At 52.2% G+C, this 21,806-nt stretch overlaps 2 protein-coding genes across 3 annotated transcripts in view; one reads left to right on the forward strand and one right to left on the reverse strand.

The window, feature by feature from the left end:
* The window catches only part of ACYP1 (acylphosphatase 1), a 428,968-nt gene that overhangs the window by 111,819 nt on the left and 295,343 nt on the right, over positions 1 to 21,806 (reverse strand). The gene's annotated exons all lie outside the window — the stretch shown is intronic.
* JDP2 (Jun dimerization protein 2) lies at positions 4,416 to 21,252 on the forward strand. 2 transcript variants are annotated; one of them, XM_061367409.1, is made up of 4 exons: positions 4,416 to 4,510; positions 14,044 to 14,267; positions 19,283 to 19,387; positions 20,216 to 21,252. In XM_061367409.1, exons 2-4 carry the CDS (start codon positions 14,067 to 14,069, stop codon positions 20,399 to 20,401), a joined length of 492 nt encoding a protein of 163 aa, XP_061223393.1. In that variant the 5' UTR covers positions 4,416 to 4,510; positions 14,044 to 14,066; the 3' UTR covers positions 20,402 to 21,252. The 2 variants fall into 2 exon arrangements, with proteins under 2 accessions (XP_061223393.1, XP_061223394.1); XM_061367410.1 differs by lacking the exon at positions 4,416 to 4,510 and adding an exon at positions 9,726 to 10,511.

Consider the following 21,806-nt stretch of genomic DNA (forward strand, 5'->3'; position numbering starts at 1 on the left):
TGCAGCCAGTGGTGACTGAAGGGCCGCTGCATCTTGGCTTGCACCACCACCACCCTCCCCTGCAGGCTGAAGCTCTCTCTCTCTGCAGGTAGGTATTGTACTCTGATTTACAGGACTTTGAACACGTGAGTTCTATGTTGTGTCTTTCAATGGGTAGTTCTCAGTGTTGACCATCAGGATTGCAGATAATCCTAATACTGAAGGCAAAGATCAGGAAAACATGCAGAAGATTCATGAGGATTTGGGTGATTTAGGTGGATGAATGACAGATGAAAAATACTGTTTCATGTAGCAAATGTCAAATGGAAAGTGTGGGAGCAAGGAGCAGGTCTGAGGAATACCAGGCAAGCAGAGCCACAGCACAGCTCTCTGAGCCTTGATGGGTAGGGAATCATTAATCCTGTCTGCCTGCATGGAGAGGCATTGCGGGAGGGAATTTTACATTTACACCGCTGATGGTGTCATCAGGAGGGTGCACAGGGCAAGCAAAGGACCATCACTGCTAGAGTCTTAAACACGCTCTCAGTGCACTTGGAGGACATGGCACGTTAAATGTCAGGGACCCCTCAGGAGCCTTGTCAGCTCTCTGGCTCACATTGCTGTGCCATGGGCAGGGCTGTAACAGCAAGAGTGCTGCTGAGAAACCTGGTAAGAAGGACCAGTACTGATTCTGCCTCCCCTGCCTGCCTTCAGAAGTCATGGGCCTGTCCCAGGCAGCACCCACTCCTGCTGTGAGAGGGCCACCAGACCCTCCAGACAAGACCCTCCAGAGAAGAAGGGTGAGAAGGACAAGGATGGCTGCCATGCTGTCGAATGGCAAACTAGCCTAGGTCTGAATACAGCAATGAGCTGCGCAATTCATCCATGTGGAGAAGGCAGAGAAATGAGTGCTGGTGTGCAAAAAGCAAAGACTTGTCCCAAGGACTAAGAACAACTCCTTTGCTGTCAAACTCCAGTGCTGGTGCAGCTCTGTTTTGCTCTAGAGTTCGCTCTGTTCCTGATAACTTTCTGGCTCTGTGTTGTGCTGCAGGGACTGTTTCCACCTCCATGAACCTTCGTCTTCCACACACTTTATTTTGGCCAAAAATATTCTTATCATCCCTTTCATCTGAGGAGAAAGCCGTCTTCCAAACAGCAAGGTACCCACAGCTTTGTATGTTCTGTACAGTGGCACTTTTGCTTTTTCCTCAGCAAAATCCTGTCTCCGTTGCGAATGCTGCCATTCCCGCTTGGTTAATTTGTCTTTCTCAGCACATGTTTCCACAGCAGTGGCAAGACTGACTGTCCCTGGTAGGGCCAGCCGTGTTTACCCGACCCCTCCGCATCCTTCAGCAAGCAGCCTGCTCTTGGTGACTTTTCTGTTCACTTTTACCCACTGAAGCCACAAATTCTCAATGAATTCTTACGCCTTTTCTAGCCCGAACGAAACTATCTGAAAAGTAAACAGGTTTGGTGTTTACATGAGGCAAACCCCAGCCTGGGAAAAGAACAGCTCAAGCACAGGCGGCTGCAAGAACGAGGAAAATTCCCCTGTGGGACAAGAGTTCCCAACTCAAGAAGGAGTGATGCAAGTTTGTCCCTTTAAACATGTGCGTAAGCACTGTGCCGAACAAAGATGCTTCCCTGGAACTAGTCCTTCAACAGTTAAGTGAAACAAGTCCCAGTTAGGACTAGCTTTGATTATCATAAGAATGGAGGCTCAGCTGCCACCAGAACCTGCAGAGGGGAAGCAGGGAAGACAAGACACTGTAGGCTGAAGGGTAGGATTCAGCTACACCCCCTCCTCCCTGCTTCCTGACCTTCTTCAACACATTCTTGGGTACACAGCTTTGGAATCAGTGCACTGCAAACATGCTGCAAGTGCTGGTCATGTACAGAGTGGTAGGTGGGGGGTCCCTGCTCCTGTTCCATGAGGACCGGCTGGGGGTGAAGAGCACCCATGAAAAGCACCCATGAAGTGCTCGAGGCTGGGGCTGTAGATGTCTATGTTGCAGTGAAATGTCCCAGCTCTTCTCATTAGAGAAAGGGAAATGAAAAAGGGGAAAACAGTGGAAGAGAGTGCAGAGAGCTTGCTTTCTTCCAGCCCCCAGAGGATAAGGGGAAATGGCAGTTTCCCACCTTTCCCAGGGCAGGGAAGGGCTGCAGGAGGAGCCACGTGCTGGACTGGACCTTGCTCAGCCAGGTCATTAGCCTCCTCTGAAATCCCCTTGGTTTTCCCTCTCCTTTTCCTCAGGACCAAGCAGCTGAGAGGGAGCTGCCATACCCTGAGGGCAACTTGTGTGAACTGCTGGAGAGAGATTGTTTGTCAACCACATTGGGATCCCTCCAGCTTAAGGCACTGGAAAAGTCTGTTCTATCTGATATAGGAAGGTGGAGGAATGCACATGGGAAGAATACATCTTAGCTTGCACTTCTCCCCCCCCAAGATGAGGTGCCAGGATTAAAGAAATATTGGGGTTTTCTGCAAAGGTGTATAGAAAGTATTCTGCCTTTCTGAAAACAAAAAGGTAATAGAACAACAGCATGAGGCTTTGAGCAACCTGGTCTATTGGAAGGTGCCCCTGCCCCTGGCATGGGGTTGGAATGTGATGATCTTTAAGGTCCCTTCCAACCTAAAACATTCTATGATTCTATGAGAGTAGGAATGAGGGTGCATGTGCGGTGTCCTGCCGAACCAGGTGGACTGTTTCTTGGGCAAAGTTTATCCTACATTAAATGCAGCATTCCTGGTCCCCTGTTCCAGCACCCCAACTGAATTTTCTTTCTCTTGCTGAGGCACAGATGAAGAGGACAAGGCTGGAAGTGCTGTTGGTGAGACCTTGCAAGTGATAAATCCTCCGTTGTGAAAAGAAATTAAATGGAAGAGTGCAGAAAAGACACCCTGACTGACAAGCCAGAAGGAGAACAGGGTAGGGGAAATGGTGCCTCTGTGCAGCTGGGTGGGTGGGTGAGGAGGGTAAGTCAAAGAGATCACAGTGCTGTTCAGCTCCATGACAGACTCCTCTTGTCTGTAATGACCTGTCCACAGAGCCCAGGGACACAAAGGTCTGCTGGTTGTGACTCTGCTGTGGTTCATCCTGTTTGGGAGACATGTCTCATCTCTTTCCCCATTTCCCTGGGCACAGGCTCAGGCAAAGGGAGCTGAGTAGTGCTGCTCAGCCCAGCAGTTTTGCTGGCCACTCTAGTATATTTTCTTTCCAAAGCAGCATTTCTGTCCTGCAATGCTTTAGGACCAACAGCCTTGGAGCATCCAGTACCTGTGTAGTAGTATGCAGTGCAGCCCTGCGGCTGTGCAGAGCTTTGTTTCCTGGAACAGTTCGGCACATGCAGGTGAAAAGAGGCCAATGTTAGAGACAAAGAGGAAGGAGACAGTTCAAATCCATGCAAATAAGTTATTAGGAAGGCTCCAGCCTGCCACCTGCTCCCCCATCTCCACCTGACATCGTGGTGCTAGAGCACAGGACACCATAAGTGTGCCTGTGCCTAGGGCAGTGTCCCTCCTGGGGTGTCCCAGTGATAATAAGGGAAGAAGACCAAAGCAGCTGGTCAGGGGGGCCTTGAACCCCTCTGCTTCCTCTTGGCTCCTCTCCATCCCAGTCTAATGCTGGTGGAGCTGGGGCTGACAGCCCTTGACCTGTGTACAGGAGAGACAGCATCGTGTGGGGCATGAGCCAGCCAGGCTGGGGTATGATGAGGTGGTAAGGAGCTCGCTTCCCACGGGGCTTCGGAGTTGCCCTGCAGCCCTCCCTGCCCCCGTGTTTTCACTGCCCTGGGGAGGCAGGGTTGGTGCTGGAGAGCACGGCCGCTCTCTCCGGACCTGGGCCTTCTTGTTCCCAGGCGCAGGACTGAAAAGCGGAGCCTCCGCACAGCGCCTGTCCCTGCGGGCTGGGCCGGCCGTGACTGCGGCGGCACCGGGACGGGTCGCGGGGCTGGGAGGCTGAGAGCGAGGTGGAGCGCACGCGGTCAGGGGTTGCGAACTGCCGGAGAGCCGTGGTGCAGAGAGCCCAGAGGGCACCGGGGGTGCCGTGGGGTGCTCGAGGGAACAGGGGTACCAAGGGGTGGCGGGTGCGGAGTCCCGGGGTGAGGGCTGCGGGATGCTGGGCTGCGGGGTGCGGGATGCCGGGGTGCCGGTCCCCCGGCTGGTCCCACCCTTGTGCGGCGCTCCCCGCCCCGCGGCCCCGCTCCCCCGCCCTCCCTGACGTGTGGCGCTGGCAGCCCGGCCGGTTCCGCATTCCCGACCCCTCCCCGCAGCCCAGGGGCCGCTATATAACCGGGGCTGATGCAACCCACCCCGCCGCCTGCCACAGCCTGCGGGAGGCGCGCACCGGGGCGGCGGGGGGCGGCGGCGGCCCTAGGCGCCCCGGCGGCAGCCGGCACCGACATCGGCACCCGGCGGGGGTCGGGGCAGCGCCGGGCGGCGGAGGCGGTGGGGCTGAGCCTGCAGCCCGCGCCCTGCCCCTGAGTGCGGCCGGGCCCCGCGGGCACCCCGGCAGCCCGGTCCCTCCGCACGGTGGGTGCGGGCGCGAAGGCGGGGGGGGGGGGAGCGCCGGGCGGGCCGGGACTGCGGCAGGGGCGGGCGAGGCGGCTGGGGTTGCCCGGAGGAGCAGAGCAGCTCGGCACCCCGCGGCGGCGGGCAGGGTGCTGCTCTCCGGGCGGGCACGGGATCCGGCTGCCCGCGGCCGGGCGCACAGGGGAGGCACGGGCGGACGCTCCGCGGCAGCGGGCAGAGCCGCACAGGCGGCCCGGAGCGGCGCCGCTGTCCCCACAGACAGCTACGCGCTGGGTCGGGGCTGCCCCCGGGGGTGCAGGGCCGCTGTCCCGTTCGGGCCTGCCGCAGGGGCGGTGGCAGCGGCCTCGCCCGGTGCCCTCCTTGTCCCCGCTTCACCTGTCGTGTGGGGCGCAGGCTTGGGGCCCGGGCTGCCTCCCCCCTTAGTCGTGCCGTGCTGGGGGAGGGCGGCGTTGCGGGCCTCCCTCCCACCTGCGGGGCCCCGGGAAGGAGAGGCGCTCGGTCCCAAGTCCGCTTTAGCAGTCAGGCATGGAGTTGAATGGAAGTTGCATTCTTTTGCAAGGTCTGCTCCAGGAGGCACTTTTCTTTTTCCATGGGAGGGAAATAGGTCTGAGAGCAAACTGGGGGAAAGGGAGAAATACCAAAAGAGCGAGAACCACATTATGTTTCCATTTTCCTTTAATGAAGGCCCTGTGGAGGTGTATTTGAAAACACAGGGTCTCCTATGCCTTCAAGGAGGGTGAGAACACAGTGCTGGCTGGTTCCAGGGCCATATGCAGCGTATGGTGGCCAATGAAACAGGGCCTGGCTCGTTCTCTTGCTTGTCTTGGCAGCCTGCTCCATGGCTTGCATTACCAGCCCTGGAACACAACCACTGCCAAACTGTGTGTGTGTGTTTGGACTCCAAGAGCTCAGCAGAACAAATGCTTCTGCAGCTTACACCAGGACTTTTTAGCTAGTTTAGAGAAAACTTGCAGGCAGTTTTCAGAGTCTATGCTGGGAATTCACTGGTGAGTGCTGGTGTGGGGACATCTGGGAATGCCAGTCACTGGAGTTTGGATTCTTAGTATGACTCCTCATTTAATCCAGCAAAAACCTGCCTGTGTGGGGGATGAGTGTGTGGGAGCGGGAGCACCATCCAAACCGTCCCTGTGTTGAGTGGCAATTGTTTTCCCAGGCTCCTGGGGTCTGGGGGATTAACAAGATCTGCTGAGGGTTAACATGCAGGTTGCTGCCTCTGTCTCCTCTCTGAGGTATCCATGGATGCTTCTCCTTCCTCTTCATGGATGAGCGTTGAGCGTTTCCCTCTTTACAGGATGCAGAGGTTTCTGTGCTGCAGTCCTTGTCAAGGAAGAGTAGATGCTCCCTCACACCTCTTGCCTCCTCCTGCCTTCTCTATCTGAGCAATGTGTCCAGCTAAGCTCCTGAAGCATGGGCAGCACAGAGTGTGAGCTCTGGACTCCTTTCCTAAGCTAGTGTTTGCTGCTTCAGCTGCATTGCCTGGGCCAGGTACTTGACAGCATGCAGTGCCTTGCATGTGAAGCTGTTGAGAGGCTCTTTTCACTGCAGTGGGCTGTGCCTGGTGGAGCTGCCTCCAAGAGCGAGGGAGACAGAGCCATGGTGTGTGGCATGGACCCCTTGCCAGCCTGCATGTGTCCTGCAGTGACATGCATGTATCCTGCTGCAAGCAGAGGGCACAGCAAACCTGGTGACATTTGTCTTTGGCTGCTTCCGTGCATTTCTTGATGGATTGGACTGTTCAGAGTATCAGTCCAACCGCTGCTATTTTAAAGTGCTGCCAGGGAGCTGAAGGTCCATCTGAGCCTCTCAGCTGAGCAGGGCTGTTGCAGACTAGCCAGAGCTGGTCTTTGTATGGTCTTTGTGGGTGATCCTGGCATCTGGGGCATGAGGATGATCCTGGCATCTGGGGCATGATTTTGAGGAGTTTGTAAGGGGGAGACTCTCATCTCTGAAGCCATCCTTGTTCCCTGGGGGCAGAGCTCTGTGCTCTCACGTCTTCTTGAAGAAGATTCCAGCCATGACCATGTGTGGTCATGGAAGGTCCTGAGGGATTTTAACAACTCAGTCACTAACCTCAGTGTCTGAGCTGCAGCCTAGCTCAAGATCAGGATACTCCTTCCTCCTCAAATCCCTTTTGAGCTGCTTCAGGTAGAAACAGAAGCTTTTACCTTCCTGCTCTGTGCTGCCGTCCGGTGTGTGGTGCAGCATTATTAAATGTCTGCCACGAGTAATTAATTGCAGTCTCTAGTAACAATACTGTGATAATTAATTGCAATGTTTTGCAGCTATTGCGATTAACTGTTGCAGTAGAGGAGCCTTGCTTGCCATGCTGGGTGCTGCACAAAACCCTGATGTCACAGGTTGCTTACAAGTCAGTCGCTGCATTGCAGTGGTGGGGGCAGAGTAATGCTGATCTAGAGCTTTGCACTACCCTGTGAAGGTGTGGAGGAAAACATTCAGGGGAAAAGGAGGTCTGTGAGGTGACTGCTTTGCTAATGGAGAGGGGGGCATTACTTCTAAAGCTGAGGACTGGAGGACCAGTATTACCTTTCCTCCTAATGGGGATGAGGAGTAAAAGCATCAGATGGGCAGGTATGGGGCCTGATGGTGGGAATCAGCTATGGGGGGCTGCAAAACTGCACTTCTGCTGAGGAGAGGCTGTCTGCCCTGTGGGTACGGTGTAGGGAGCTTTGTGCCTCCCTGATGGATAAGAGGAGGGAGGCAGCAAGATGCTCTGTGTTCCTGTTTTCAGAAAGCTTTTCATAGCCTTCTGTCTGTAAATGACTTGCACATTCCTCCTGCCATCTGTGTGAAACTAGATGTACAGGACTGAGCCAGACTGCTCCCACTCATGAAATGGGTTTAGACTTCCATTTCATAAGGAACTATCCTTCACAGCTCCTTCCTTTCTTTAGCATTGTGGTCCTGAAGCCCACTCACTGGAACTTTGGGAGTTTGGGATGGGACATTACATGTCTGGTGTTCACAAACCTTGCAGCTCTTTTCCCACCATGTGGGGTTGCCTTTGGGATGAAGGGCAGCAGCTGGGGGTGTCTGTGGGAAGGGCGCAGATGCTTCTTTGGCCTTGCATACCCTGGGACTGATTGCGGGAGCTGTCCCTCCCTCTTGGGATGGAAGTGGAGTGTGGAGGTGGTGAGGTACGATGGTGTCTAGCATACTGAGGTGGCATGCTGCAGCTCACTGCACTTGGTAAGCCATGCTGTGACTGTGCCTTAAACTGGTCTTTAAGTAGAGGGGAATCTCTCTGATGCCATAAACACTAAAGTTAGGTCCCTGGTAAAGAGAGGGCATGCATAGTTTTGTCCCAGGGGGTGTCACTGCAGCTTTTCAGTACACTACAGGTGATGGGTTCCTTGGCATCACAGCTTCAGCAGGTGAATGAATGAATGTACAGTGGCAGTTGTTTGCCAGCACTACTGCATGGATATCTGAAAAGACTGCTTACAACCAAAGGGCTTGGCTGCAGCTGTGCTCTGGTGGTTGGCAAGTAACTTTGGTACTGATCAGTGTGGCCTTTGGTGCTGGCACTGCAAGTCACTGCTTTTGACAGTGCAGACCAGAAGTGGCCCAACAGGGGACAGGGCGACCTGCTGTAAGGTATAACTCAAAAACTGTATGCATCAGATGCATCTAGACCAGACAGCAGTTGTGTGGGAATGGGAGAGTATTGCATTTTAGACAACAGCAAAAACCTGTAATTGCATGGCTGGGTACTTGTGGCACTGAGAATATGGGGTAGTGGCTTTCTGCCTTCAACTTCATTGTGCTTAACTTGGCATTCACTGAGGGCTGAAGCTTGAAGTTGAAGAAGGTCTGTAGGCTCCAGTGACCCCCAGCACCATGTTGCCTCCCCAGCCAGAATAGTCCAGATGGAAAAAAGCAATGGCTCTGTGCTTCAGAGAAGAAGTGATAGCCAACTGCCCTGTCTCTGTCAGGGAAGTTACATTCTTCGGACATGAGAAGTTGGGCATGTCAGGAAAGGGTTTTTATGTAAATCATCCTTCTGCCAACAGAAGGAACTAGAAAGATGCAATGTATGACATACAGGCTGAGCAAACTTGGTAGCCGGGAGCTAAAAAAAGTAAAAACTTACAATAAAGCCTCAGTAAAATCTAAGGAACTATAAGTTGCTTTTCATGAATGGTAGCACTGCTTCTGATCTCCACAGCAGAGTCATTATGTGTAGGCCAGGAGCAGATGAAAGGCCAGTTGCTGTGACTTAGGTGCTCCGAGACAGTACATACAAATGGCAACAGTATGTTAAGTGCTAACATGGTAATGAAGAGATCAAAGATAGTTTGTATGGTGGCTCGCAGATTTTGGCAGTGCTCTGATGCATGGCAGCTGACAAATAATGGCAGGCACCCCAGTTGAGCCTTGAGTGAGAGCACAACAGGCAAGCACAGAGGAGGGCTGATAGGACCATGTTAGTGCAGAGCTTAACGTGGGCAAGAGAGAAACATGCTGATATTTACAGAGTGTCAATCTGGCTGGCAATATTAGGTGCTAGACTAGCTCTCTGAGCATTGGAAGAGCACTTGGATCAACCATTGCAGATGTCAGACCATGTAAAATAGCTTCTGTTGGAAGAAACTGTGATTTATAGACAGCAAGATTGAAAATAAGGTTGCAAACAGCCCTGATTCTTGCCAAGGAAGCTGACAACAGAGATAAGGCAGTAATGGCAATTTAAAGTGTCTGTTGGAGCCTGCTTTGGGATATTGTGGTCCTCTCTGCTGTCAGTGCAGCAGGAGCATCTGCATTGGATTTATAAAGAACCAAACAGCACCTCTGAATAAGTGAGGATGAACAGAATGGTCAAGGGGGAACAGTGGATGCAAACTAAAGGCAGTTTCTGCACAGGGAAATGAACATAAAGTTTCAACACGGGTAGGCATTCCTGTGCCTGTTTTAGTCTGTGGGTAAGAATAGCACTGAAGAGGAGTCAGGAGGGGTGTGAATATAGGTTAGTAACTGGAGTACAAACCCCCAGGGACACAGGATTGTGTGGATTATGCCTACGCATGTTAGATTTATGCCATAACTGCTATGCAAACATCAGCTCCCTAAAACAAAACAAAAAAAAACCAACCAAAAAACCACCAACCCAACCCCCCAAAACACCAAACACCCCTCCTCTCAACCCACACTCTCTCCCCCCCAAAAAGAGTCCCCAGAAAAAGCAGCAGCAAAATCAGTGGGGGGGGGAGGGAAACCAAACCAAAACACCCCAAAACTCTGGCAAATGAAGATTAGAACTGCAGGAGAAAGAATAGGAGGATTCTGTGATGCACAGGGACAGTGTCACTGAGGAAGCTGAGCAACTGTATGGGACAGTAACAACTTGGTAAAGCTTCGTCTCACTTTGTTGTTGGCTCCAGAAGATAACAGACCTCAGCAATAGCAGAAAAGCTGAGTAATGGGCGCTGTCTTTAAGAGATATTAAATCAACCAGCATAGCAGACTGTTGACCATAAGGATGTAAGTGGGGGACAAAGTACCAAAATACTTGCTGCTGCTGGGAAAGATGCAGCAAAGCAAAGGTGAGCAAAGAAAGCTGAACTGTTGTCAGCTTTGTGTGGATGACAGTTGATAAAATAACTGAGCTGACCAATACCACAACAAGAACAAAGCAAGGATGCAAAAGTGACTGTAATAATTAGGAGAGTTTACAGACATATTGGGAAGAGGTCAAGTCTTGTGTTACAGCATGTTAACCAGAACAAGGGGAGTGCAGAGGCAAAGCTAAAGAAATACAAACTGAATTTTGACCCATGAAATCACGTGCTGACCAGACCTTTGCTGCAAGGATAGTTGCTGAAGAAAGCGCTGAATGACACAAGCTGCTCATTGCTGAGCTGAAGTTTTAAGAAAGCCTTCTCTGTCTTCTAATTCGCTCTGGAGCATCTTGATGTCATGGCATGAAATGATGAATAGCATCAGTGCAGAAGGCACAGCTACGGTGAATGTAAACTCAAGCAGATGGTGTCATGCAGATCCCAGTGTCATATATAAGGCTGCACATTCTCTTTCTCCTTGCTGCTTTGCTTTGCTGTTAGCTTCATTATGTGAAAAAGCATAGCTGATACAATGCAGGAATTGTGTGGTTCAGCTGCAGGACACCATAAGCTAGGTTTTACTGAAGATACTTTTCTTAGCTCATGTAAGGAGACACTGAAAGGCTGCCTGGCAATGTGGAATAAAAGACTGTGTTAATAATCAGTTCTTAAAAGGAAAAATCTAGTAAGAATCCCAGCTAAAGCACTGTTAGAAAGTGAAGGAATACAGAGTTGAGTTGGTTCATGTGCCTTAGAAATAACAAACACTGCACTGGAATATCCAGAAAGGAATTAGGACTTGGCAAGGCATCAGCCTTATTCACTCCATCCAGCAAGATGTGGCTGTCGAAAAATAGAAACTTAAGGGTCAAACTCACATCTTGAACTTCAGTGTCATTTCTCTCCTACCATGCAAAGGTGGTAGAAATACGCTGGAGCTATAGGCAGGCATGTCAATGTCTTTCAGGGTAGTGGCCTCGGGAAGACTGAAGTGTTAAATAGGATTACATGCACTGGCTTTTTGACACGATCAAAGTACAACTTTTTACCTCTAGCATTAACCAGAAAAGAAGGTGAAAGTACCTGGGACTTTGGATGACAGGAAAGCCTCTCTTACAGGAGGGAGAGGCAAAAGGAGGCTCTGACTAGCAGGGAGTGACAGTGCGTGGGGCTGAGGGGCACTGCAGGCTAGGAGGGATGATCTGTCACTGCACCCCTGCTCTGCAGAGAGGGACAGCATCTCTCCTCTTTCTATTCTTTTCCCCATGGTTATAGTCCTGCTGGGAATGGTTTTATGTTCCTCTCTGAGGTCTATCTCAGCTTGATTCTTGGCAGTCCTCAAGTGCTCCAGAGCTTCTTGCCCCCCTAAGCAAGATACTTCTTGCAGAAGTCACTGGCCCCCTTCCCACATACTTCTCAGTTCATCTTAATGTTCGGGCTCATGTTCTTCCAGGTGGCTCCTGGTGCTGTGGTTTGAACAGCTTTAGATTTAGTTTACACTGATGCATGTGTGATGTGGGCTTTGGCAGTGCAGTCCCTACATCCAGGATTAATTTTTAGAGCATGTTAGGTACTGGGCCAGCTCCTTAACTCTGACCCGTGCCTGATGTCACACTGGTATGGAGGCTATTGCAGGGCATAGTAAGCTACCAGATAGAAGAGGTGGAGGGAAAAGGTGGACCAGAGAAAACACAATGTTTTCTCAATTCTGTAGCCAGTTGTCCATAGGGAACTGCCCCAGGCTTGGGGGTGCAGGCAGTCCCACAGTATGGAGAACAGATTTCTCCTCCTTCATTGTTTCACAAATTGGAGTGACTTGAACTTTGTCTAGCTGAGGGCTTGGACTGTCTAGCCCAGGACCTGGGTGCTGTTAGCTGCATGTTGGGATGGAAGACAACAAATGAAAACCAGGTCCCCAATTCCAGAATGGATTTAGGCATCCAGAGCAGGGCTCAAGTCAGTCAGTTCCCAGCCCAAAGCCTGTGAAAGAGTGGGCCAGGGCCCTAAATCAGTGTGTGCCGTAGCAGCTCATACATGGTATTTGCAGTAGAGAGACCTGATCCCAAATTGCTCAAGTTGGGGATGGACATCTTGCACTGACACCTGGACCTCTTCAGTGGCAGATTAGAGCATAGGACAGCTCACAGCACATTGCAGCCTGTAGGTGCTCTTTGATGCAACTCCTCTTGTCTGTCATCCCAGCAGGGCTTGCACAGCACCCATGCTGGAAGCTGTGGGGCTTGCATAAGCCTTTCTACGCTTGACTAACCTGTATGATTGGCTTTCCTTCCCTTCTGCAGCTCATCTGCTGTTCCTTCACATTAGCAAACGTACCAAATAATCTGCTGGGTAGAGATGTGCCAACACTAAGAAATCCTTAACTTCTCTGCTTATCATGATTAACCCTGTTCGACCTCCTCCCACTGACCCTGCTTGAGCAGGAGGGTTGGACCAGATTCTTCCCCACCTCAACTGGCCTGTTGACTCTGTGACCCAGCAGTCCTATCTTGCATGCAGCTTTACTCAAGTTTTCATCCTAGTACTGACATCAACGTGTCACCCCAGGCTGGGAAGTGCTGAGCAACTGTGGCAGTTGGCTTGACAACGTGTGTGTGCCTCAGCTTGGCACAGCTCCCCTGCCTGGACCAAGCATCTGCATTGCCTGTTACCTGGTCTCTCAGCAGCTGAGAGTGGATGGTTTGGAAAGAGCAGTGCCAGGGTATGTTATCCCCTGCTTAATGCACATCCTCACTCTGGCAGTCTGTGCTGTCAGAGCTTCCAGGAGTTTGTGCAGACCAGTGTGACTGGTGGTCCTTTGTGGACCCCCCTCCCATGAGAAGCCGCTCAGTATGATTTTGGACCCACTCCATTGGCCTGTTTCTCACTCCCGACATCACTGGTCCTTCTCTCTTCTGAGTGGGTGGCCTCCTGGCACAGGGGCAGGATGGGGTGAATGCCTGGAGGCTCCTGGAAGATGCTGGGACTGGCCTGCCTGGGCAGAACAAGGAGAGCAGTGCACAAGCACCGGGACAGATTGAGTTGAGTTGAGTAGGGAGAAAAATGATTGTCGTGTAAATGGAAGTAACTGGGTCACTTGTGAGTGTCCCAGGCCACTTACACTGGTAGAGATGTACTTGGGCTGTAGCAACCAACCACCTGCTCCCTTTGTTTTTTGGCTGATAAAACAGTTCCAGCTTTATGGGCTTCCCATGTTGGGTAAAATTTTATTTCTTTATCTCTTAACCACTTGTTTTTCACGTTTCTGGTAGCTCCCTTTCTTCTGCCTCTAAGTGACTTTGCCAAGGTTTGTCCTGATCCTATTCTTGCTGGCACTGCATTTTTTTTCTCTCCTGATAGAAGGAGTCTTTTGCACCTTGCTCTGTTTCTCCTCCCCTTCAGGCTTTGCTTCCTCATGTCTGTGCTGGGAGATGTTTGTTCTGTGGCAGGTTTTCCTCTTGCAGTTTTATCCCTGGTACCTGGGTGCTGTGTCCCAGCCCTGACCAGTGATCTGAGCCTGTCCAGAAGAAACCCAGCCTAAGGCATATTATGGTCCTCTTTGTGCCATTTTCTTCCTGTCCTAATAACCTACGCATTAATCGGAACTCAAGAGCAAACCTTGGTCTTCTGCACTCCAGAGAAAGGTGTACAAAAACCAGCCCATGGGACCGCTGCTGTAGCCAGCTCCTGCTCTTCTAGTGCTTTGCCCCTCAGGTCTTTTCCCTTCCTGATGTACGCACCAGTAGTGTATCCTTCCTAGCAGGATTCATGTATTTTGGTTTCTGTCACACAGGTTTTCCTTAGTCCTTGCATTTGCTATCACTAGGAAGGGGTGGCTGGGTTTTTTGGGTGATGGGACTGCAGAATATATTTGACTTCTTATGCATTGTGAGGTCCTGTAGCTGGGTTGTAACAGGCCATGTCTCGCTCTCCCTCCAGCCTACAGAGCTGTTTCCCCTGCTATGATGCCAGGGCAGATCCCCGACCCGTCCCTGACGGCCGGCGCGCTGCCTGGGCTCGGCCCCTTGACAGGACTGCCTGGCACAGCCCTGACGGCTGAGGAGCTGAAGTGCGCTGACATCCGCAACATTGGGGCCATGATCTCACCGCTCCACTTCCTGGAGGTGAAGCTTGGAAAGAGACCCCAGCCTGTGAAGAGTGAGGTGAGTCCTGGGGCTGCTGGCTGCAGATGACCCTTAGGGGCCATGGCCTTCACTGCCTGGCTTTCTCTCCTGCCTGTGCCTCAAGCACAGGGTGCTTTCCTGCCAGGGTGGCCAGCAATGTTTTATAGGCATGTCGTGCTGCCTGTTTGGTGATGTGCACATGTGTTGGTGGCTGCTCCATGAACTGCCTCTTCCCTGTGCCTGAATCTGTGTCCCTGCTGCATGGGCTGGGAGTGGTGGTCTCAGTGTCCCAGACCTGTCTGGTCCCATGGAGCTATTGGCAACCAGCTGAACAAAAAGCCTGCTCCTGGAGTCTGGTGCAGCCAGTGGTCCTTGTTTGGGGCACGCACCCAAAGGAGAAGCCATGCAGCCGGTCAGAGAATTTAGAATCATAGAATGATAGAATAGTTAGGGTTGGAAAGGACCTTAAAATCATCTCATTCCAACCCCCCTGCCATGGGCAAGGACACCTCACACTAAACCATGTTAGTCAAGGCTCTGTCCAGCCTGGACTTGAACACTGCCAGGGATGGAGCATTCACAACTTCCCTGGGCAACTCATTCCAGTGCTTCACCACCCCAACAGTAAAGAACTTCTTCCTTATACCCAATCTAAACTTCCCCTGTTTAAGTTTTAACTCGTTACCCCTTGTCCTATCACTACAGTCCCTAATGAAGAGTCCCTCCCCAGCATCCCTATAGGCCCCCTTCAGGTACTGGAAGGCTGCTATGAGGTCTCCACTCAGCCTTCTCTTCTCCAGGCTGAACAGCCCCAACTTTCTCAGCCTGTCTTCATATGGGAGGTGCTCCAGTCCCCTGATCATCCTCGTGGCCCTCCTCTGGACTTGTTCCAACAGTTCCATGTCCTTTTTATGTTGAGGACACCAGAACTGTACACAATACTCCAAGTGAGGTCTCATCATTTGATGAAAGCATCATTTGCATGATGCTTTCAGCCCACCTCGAGCCCTTGGTGCTGCTGGTGTTGGCGTTGCCTTTCCTGTGAGGACGAGGTGTGTGTTTGAGTGTTGTTGAGCAGCAGCAGTGACCCTGCCCTGCTGCTCTGCTCCTGGGATGGGGCAGGTGGCAGCTTCTGCTTGGTACCACAGGCTGGCATGTCAGAATCAGGCTGCAGGGACTTGGGAGACACTTGCACAGCATTCTCCTTGTGTGGTTGTCTCATGTGTTGGCTGTCCAGTCTGTGACTCCTTGACCCTTGCTGTACTGGTGGTGGATGTTTGCACCTCACACTGCTTGCAGACAGAGCTGGGAACCCATCAGATCAGAGACCCTGTGGTGGTGAGGGTGGTGGCTGCTGTCAGAAGGTCTGATAAACAACCCTTCTGAACAGTGCATTTGCTGCTGTGGGTACGTCAGATGATGCCATGTGAGGATGCAGCGATGTGCATCCTCTAGAGAAGTCCATGAGGCAGTGATAGATTATGTGAAAAACTGTGATGAGCTGTGAGCTGAAGGGGGTAAAACATCAGGTCCGGGGAGTAGTCTGTTCTCTAAATGGTGCTGACACGTGATTTGACCTAACATTCATCGCAAAAGCTCGGCAGCACCCAGGCCCACCTGTGGGGAGGGTGCCTGTTCCTTACCTCCACCCCCTTGCAGTGGACACCTCCAGGGAGAACTGGTATGCTGGAGTCCATCTGCTAGCCTTGCATAGGTGCTTTGTGCCCAAGGGGGTGTCCAGTCAGCTTGTGCAGCATCCCATGGAGATCACCTGGAGAAGGATTGAGCAGTTATGCAATGGCAAGAGCTGAGGTGAACATGCTGTGGGAAGGCATTGGGAGGGCCTGGGGTATGCTAATGGCTTTGGTCTCTCTACGGCAAAGCAGTCATGGGTCGGCAACTGAAGCCAAATGCTGTCCCAGGCTCTCAGCCTGGGTATCCTACAGCAAATGGGGTTCAATGCCCATCTTGCTTCATGGCTTGGGGAAGAAAGAGGAAGTATGTAATTGTGCTGTTTTCCCAGACACGGCTCCTTTCTTGGGGTGTCTCAGGCACCTCTGAATTGGCCCAGTGACGGCTGCTTTTGGTCGGTAGGCATGGAGATGTAGTCTCATTGGCCTCTGTGCAGCAGGGACAGGGCATGTGGAGTGAAGATAGGGGGGAATCCACTGACAGCCCCCACGTAGCCACTGTCCCTGCAGCCAGTTCCTCCCCTGCATAGCTTGTGGAGCTGAGGACAGCAAATGGAGCTGCCCCTGGCACAGGCTTTGCAATGAAAGCCTTCGGGAGCTGAAGCAGTAGCTGCTTATCCCATGAGCAGCCAAGAAGCTGCCCACGCATGATTTTGCAATGCAGCCTGCGGCTGCTTTCCTCTAGCCAGAGCCAGCGGACGCTGGGTACCAGCATGCCATGCTCTATGCAGCGCCTGCAAGCTGGGGCACAGGCAGCTTCCTCTGCTGTGCTGAGGGGGACCAGCACCTCCTGGCACTGAGGTGTTTGTCCCTGGGACTGCACACACAACCCGCCCCGCAGGGTGATGGGCAGCCCCAGTGTGCAGGCTGCCCTTTTCTTGGGGCAGCTGTTGACAAGTGCTGCTGGGCTCCTCAGGCTGGTGATCACCTCGGTTCCTGGTGCTGCTGACTGAAGCAAGTCTGGGTCAACCCCAGACCTGTAGGGCTCCCCTGGAGATGAGCTACTGAAACATGCTGTGGGGTGATACACCATCACTGTCTCTCATACAGTAGAGTCCTAACCCCCAGCACCAGGGTCATCTAACGTTTTTGAACTGAAATCCAACAGAAGCAGAGGGGGAAACCTGCTTGAAGTTATAGGAGCTATGGTCAGAAACAGAGCCAAGAGCTCAAGCTGCCACTGTCTGTGCTGAACTACCCTCCTTGGGCATCTGTATCCAGTTTAAGGGACATGGCCCTTTGCTGGGCCCTCTGGGGGGTGGAGGGGAAGCTGAAGGGGCAGCAAAAGGTCACTTTGATTCTTACTGAATGGAGCAACTGGGCATGGAAGTGGTTTCAGGGATACTGTGGGGACTGTGCAGTTGCTGTTGGCTCTTCCAGTTCCTGTTTTACAACCCCAGAGGTACTTTGCAGGGAAGTTTGGGATGCGTGTATTAAGCTTTGGAATTCTGAGCACATGTCCTCTCTCTGCACCCTGCTAATAATGCTTGAATTAAAAGGCCAAGAAGCTATCCAAGGTGTAGATGAGTGGAGGGGAATGGTGGCTACCCTAATGTCCACCTCCACTTAAACCCTTCGTGGTAATTTTGTGAGAGCTGCTTATGCCTTTGCTATGGGGTATCCTGGTCCTGCCAGGAGGAAAAGGCAGCAGAGCATGGAGTAGGAGCCTTCCTGGTCACTTGTGCTAATGCCTGCCATGTCTGAGTTACATGGGTGCAGTGAGAGCTGGTCACTTGTAGCTGGACTTGGGGGCATCAGTGCAGCTCCCATCCTGGCTTTCCCATGCACCATCAAGCACGGTGTGTGATGCCCCATGGCGCTGCCTTGCGAACCCGGCATTATGGAAGTCAGTGCATGGGTTGTGCTGACTTTGCTTAATACTTTAGCCCTGGCTGAAATAGCAACTTTGGAATAATGTTTGGGAAGTAAGGTAGAGAAAATGCAAAAGCTACTAGTGCTAGGAAGCCTGGGCATCATTTTTCTAAAGCATTCTATACATGCTGCATATTGGACATGCAGCTTCCTTAATGTACCCCTTCACGTTAACTGTGCTGAGTCAATGTCTTACCCTGACCTTGAACATCACATTGAGATGTTTTGATCAGTGGGCTCTGGACTCTTGTGGATATTAGCAGTGTGCACAGTCTGCTGTGGATGATGGCACATACAGCATTTGTTTCCTGCAGATACCACCAGTGTACCTACATGTGGGGTAATTTGGTGGCCCCCACTCCCACCACCACTTTGTGACCTCGGAAATCTCTGACCTTTCATTTGAGGTGACTCATCCCAGCTCTAGAGCAGCAAGGCTGTTCAGATGGTGTGTGCTGCAAGAGGCTCGTCTGGGAGATGTGTCCTTCAGCCACGCTGACTTGGGAAGATACTAAGGGAAGGTCATACCTTTTCTGACTGGACCTGCACTTAGAGAAGGTGCAAATAGGCTGTAGAAGTGCTCATAAAGCAGATGTTTCTGCCACTGCATTTGAAAGGATTTGTTCTGTCAGGTATTTGTTGATAGGCATGAGGCAGTTCAGTCCGACATTTCAAATTTCAGAGTCCCAGGTCAAATGTGCTTGAAGACACTGGGGACCTTTACTGCTTTAGCCGTGCTACAAAGCATAGCCTGGATGCTGACTTTGCAGGATATTCCAGCACTTCAGATATTTCTTGAAGAAACTGGTTTGGGTTCTCAGATGTAAGCATGCCATAGGCCATTTCCTCAGGCTTTGTAGTAAATATCCCTAAATACTTTGATTATGGGTTTCTAACCCATAGGGCTTGTGGTTTGAATTAGACATCACAGAGCAGCTGAGTCATGGTGAACAGTGCAGGCACTTATGTGTCCTGCTTCTTTACAGGGGATGCAGGACCTGTCACTGTGGTGGCCCTCTGACAGCCAGTGCTGAAGCTGCAGCAGACAGTCCCATGGACTGGAAGGGGAAACAGCAGTCAGGCCCTGCTGGGGGACATTGTGGGTTTCTCTGCCTCTCACCCTGGGCTCTGTGTGTGATGCTTCAAATGACTGTGATCACAAAGCTGTGCCTGTAGATGTCTGTGTGATGAACTGTGCTCGTCTTTGTGGACTGGGGCTGTGTTCCCCTTGTCTCCACCATCTCTCAGGGAGGGAGCAGCCCTGCAAAGAGCTGTTGCCAGCTGTGGGTACTACAGTGGTGGAGTTAAAGGCCATGGCAGCAGCACGCTTGGTTGTTGGTGAGGATTAGTTCCCATCACTGGTGGCCACTGGCACACATGGCTGCCAGCCCTCTCCTTGTCCTGCCTGATGGGGCTGCTGGTGCTCATCCCTGCTTCCTGCCCTGCCCCACACGTGCTGGCTCTGACCTGGGCTTCTCTGTCTTATTGCAGCTGGATGAGGAAGAGGAGAGGAGGAAAAGGCGCCGGGAGAAAAACAAAGTAGCGGCAGCACGATGTCGTAACAAGAAGAAGGAGAGGACGGAGTTCCTGCAGCGGGTGGGTGCCCTGACCTCTGCCAGGGCACAGCAGGGACCTTGGCAGGAGCACCTCCTTAGAAAGGTGCCCTCCCTGTGGGGAGCACTCCCTCCTGAGCTGCCCCCTTTTGCTCCTGTGCCCTTACTGGCAAAATACAAGCCCGGTGACCCCCTTTCCATGAGCTGTGAATGTGGCAGCCAGGCAGAGCTTACAGGCATCCCTGTCTGTGCCCATGGTACCAGGGATGGACAGGGCTCTGGGGCCTACCTTCAGAGGGCTAAAGGAGGGCTGATAGTGTCCCTGCATTAGGAAGAACACCCATGGGAGTGTGGCACAGGATAGGGGCTGACCTGCCCAAGTTCCCAAAGGTTTCCCCATTAAGAGGCCAAATGCCATCTCACCTGTGACCCCAAGGCATCAAAACTCTTGCAGCACCTCACTGCTTCTCTGCAAGGGGTGGTAGGACATGGGCAGATGACACGGTGGAGGACAAGGAGCCACTTCACAAGGGCAAATTCTTGCAGATGGGGGGTAAAAACTTAAATGAGGGTTTGTTTCCAAACCCTCTTCCAGACCATGGAAAGCAGCCAGGCAGGGATTTTGCTGTGGTGCAGCAGAGACCTGTCCTAGGAGGTGGCTTTGTGTTTTGTTGTGGTAACACTGGTAATGCAAAGCAGTGGGGATGAATTGCCTGCAGGACCTGTTCCTTGGCAGGTCCTCAGGCTGCTTCTGTGCTGCAGGGGCTGAAGGACAGTACTGAGCAGAGATGGCTTATTGGACAAATTGTTTCTCCTTCTGTCTTGTCCTGTTGAAGTAAAGTCACATGCGGTTGTGTTTCTGTCCTGCTAGGAGTCTGAGCGTCTGGAGCTCATGAATGCTGAGCTGAAGGCACAGATAGAAGAGCTGAAACAGGAGAGGCAGCAGCTGATCCTGATGCTGAACCGGCACCGCCCCACCTGCATCGTGCGGACAGACAGCATCAAGACGCCCGAGAGCGAAGCCAACCCGCTGCTGGAGCAGCTAGAGAAGAAGTGAAGGTGGCAGTGGGCCAGGAGGAGGAGACAGTGGCGCAGGGTCTTCCAGGGTCTCTAATGTATGTACTGTATGAAGAACTGTGCACCCAGGCCTGGTGCAGCCAGCGCTCAGTGGGCTTCCTTGGGAACTGTGGACCAAACAAATATGGGAACAGAGAAGATCAGAAACCTTCAACTACATACTCTTGAGGCTGAACCAAGGAGCAGGGCTAGTGGCGCCGGTGAGGGCAACCTCCCTGTGATACCTCATCATGGCCCTTCAGCTTGCTCACGGCCCTCGGGACCCACAGTGCCGCAGCACGTCCGGCGACAACCACATGCCCAAGGGGGAGAGGGCTGCGTGGTGCCCACCAGCTCTCTGCCCAGTGGCTGCTGTTGCTCCTGGCACACGCTCCGGAGGGAATCCCGCACCCAAGAACCACAAACACTTGATGCAGCCCCGTGTGGTGGGCAGGCCTGTCGGGGCTCGGTGGCGCAGGCGCCCCCCGCAAGCACACTCAGTATAATGTTTACAGCCCAGCTGTCCGTGTCGGCCGTGCTTTTGAATGCACATTTTTACACTTTTTTAAAGTATTTTTTACAAAGTTTTTATACAGCAATCTCTATATGGATTTATATAATCACTAGATGTGATCCCATAGAAATGTATGTTATGATGGTCTGTTTGTTACAAATGCATATGCCACAGTTATCTCCATTGTGTTACTTGTCTGGTAGCATCCGGCTTCTTTCCCAGCATGCTGGGAAGGGGCTCCAAGCTGCCTTCTGCAGTGGTGTCATTACCCTCTCCATCCATGTATGTCCTTCATAATATTCAGTTCTGTATCTCTCAGTAAATGTTACCTTTATGTATGTTGTCCTCCTGTGCTCTCTCCAGGTCAGGCTATGGTGGGCTCTGCCTAGAGCATGGCACTGTGGCAGCATATGCCAGGTCTGACCAGGCCCAGTGCATTCCTGGCTGAGTGGAATGGTGGAGCTGATCCCTTTCTGGTGGTTCTCTGTACTAGCAGCTATGGGCCAGGGGAATTCACCATGGGGAAGTTGGGAACCTTGGAGAAAGCTCTGTCCATTGTCAAGCAAGAAGTAACTCAGTGCTGCACCAGAGAAGGCCTGCAGGGCATGCCTTGCCAGCTGGAAAAGCAAAGGTGTGAAACAGGGACACCATCTCATCCTTACCTGGTCCTCCTTGTGTGAAGTCTGAACACAGCAGCTTGAACTCCTTTGATGAGAGAGAGATGGGGGAGCTATCACAATGTCCTTGTGGTGGTGGTTCCCTCATGGAAGAAGGTGGAGAACAGTTCCTTTGAGTCTCTGCTGGGTCCAAGCCTTGCCCCTAACTGATGTGCTGGGAGAGCTCCCAAGGGTTCCCCTGGGCTTCAGCGGGAGTTGAGCACAGGGGTGTGGAG

The sequence above is a fragment of the Neopsephotus bourkii genome, unplaced genomic scaffold, assembly GCF_033783945.1.
Source record: "Neopsephotus bourkii isolate Nb327-2 ecotype Australia unplaced genomic scaffold, CSIRO-AGI_Nbou_v1 NB_1376, whole genome shotgun sequence".
NCBI lineage: Eukaryota > Metazoa > Chordata > Aves > Psittaciformes > Psittacidae > Neopsephotus > Neopsephotus bourkii.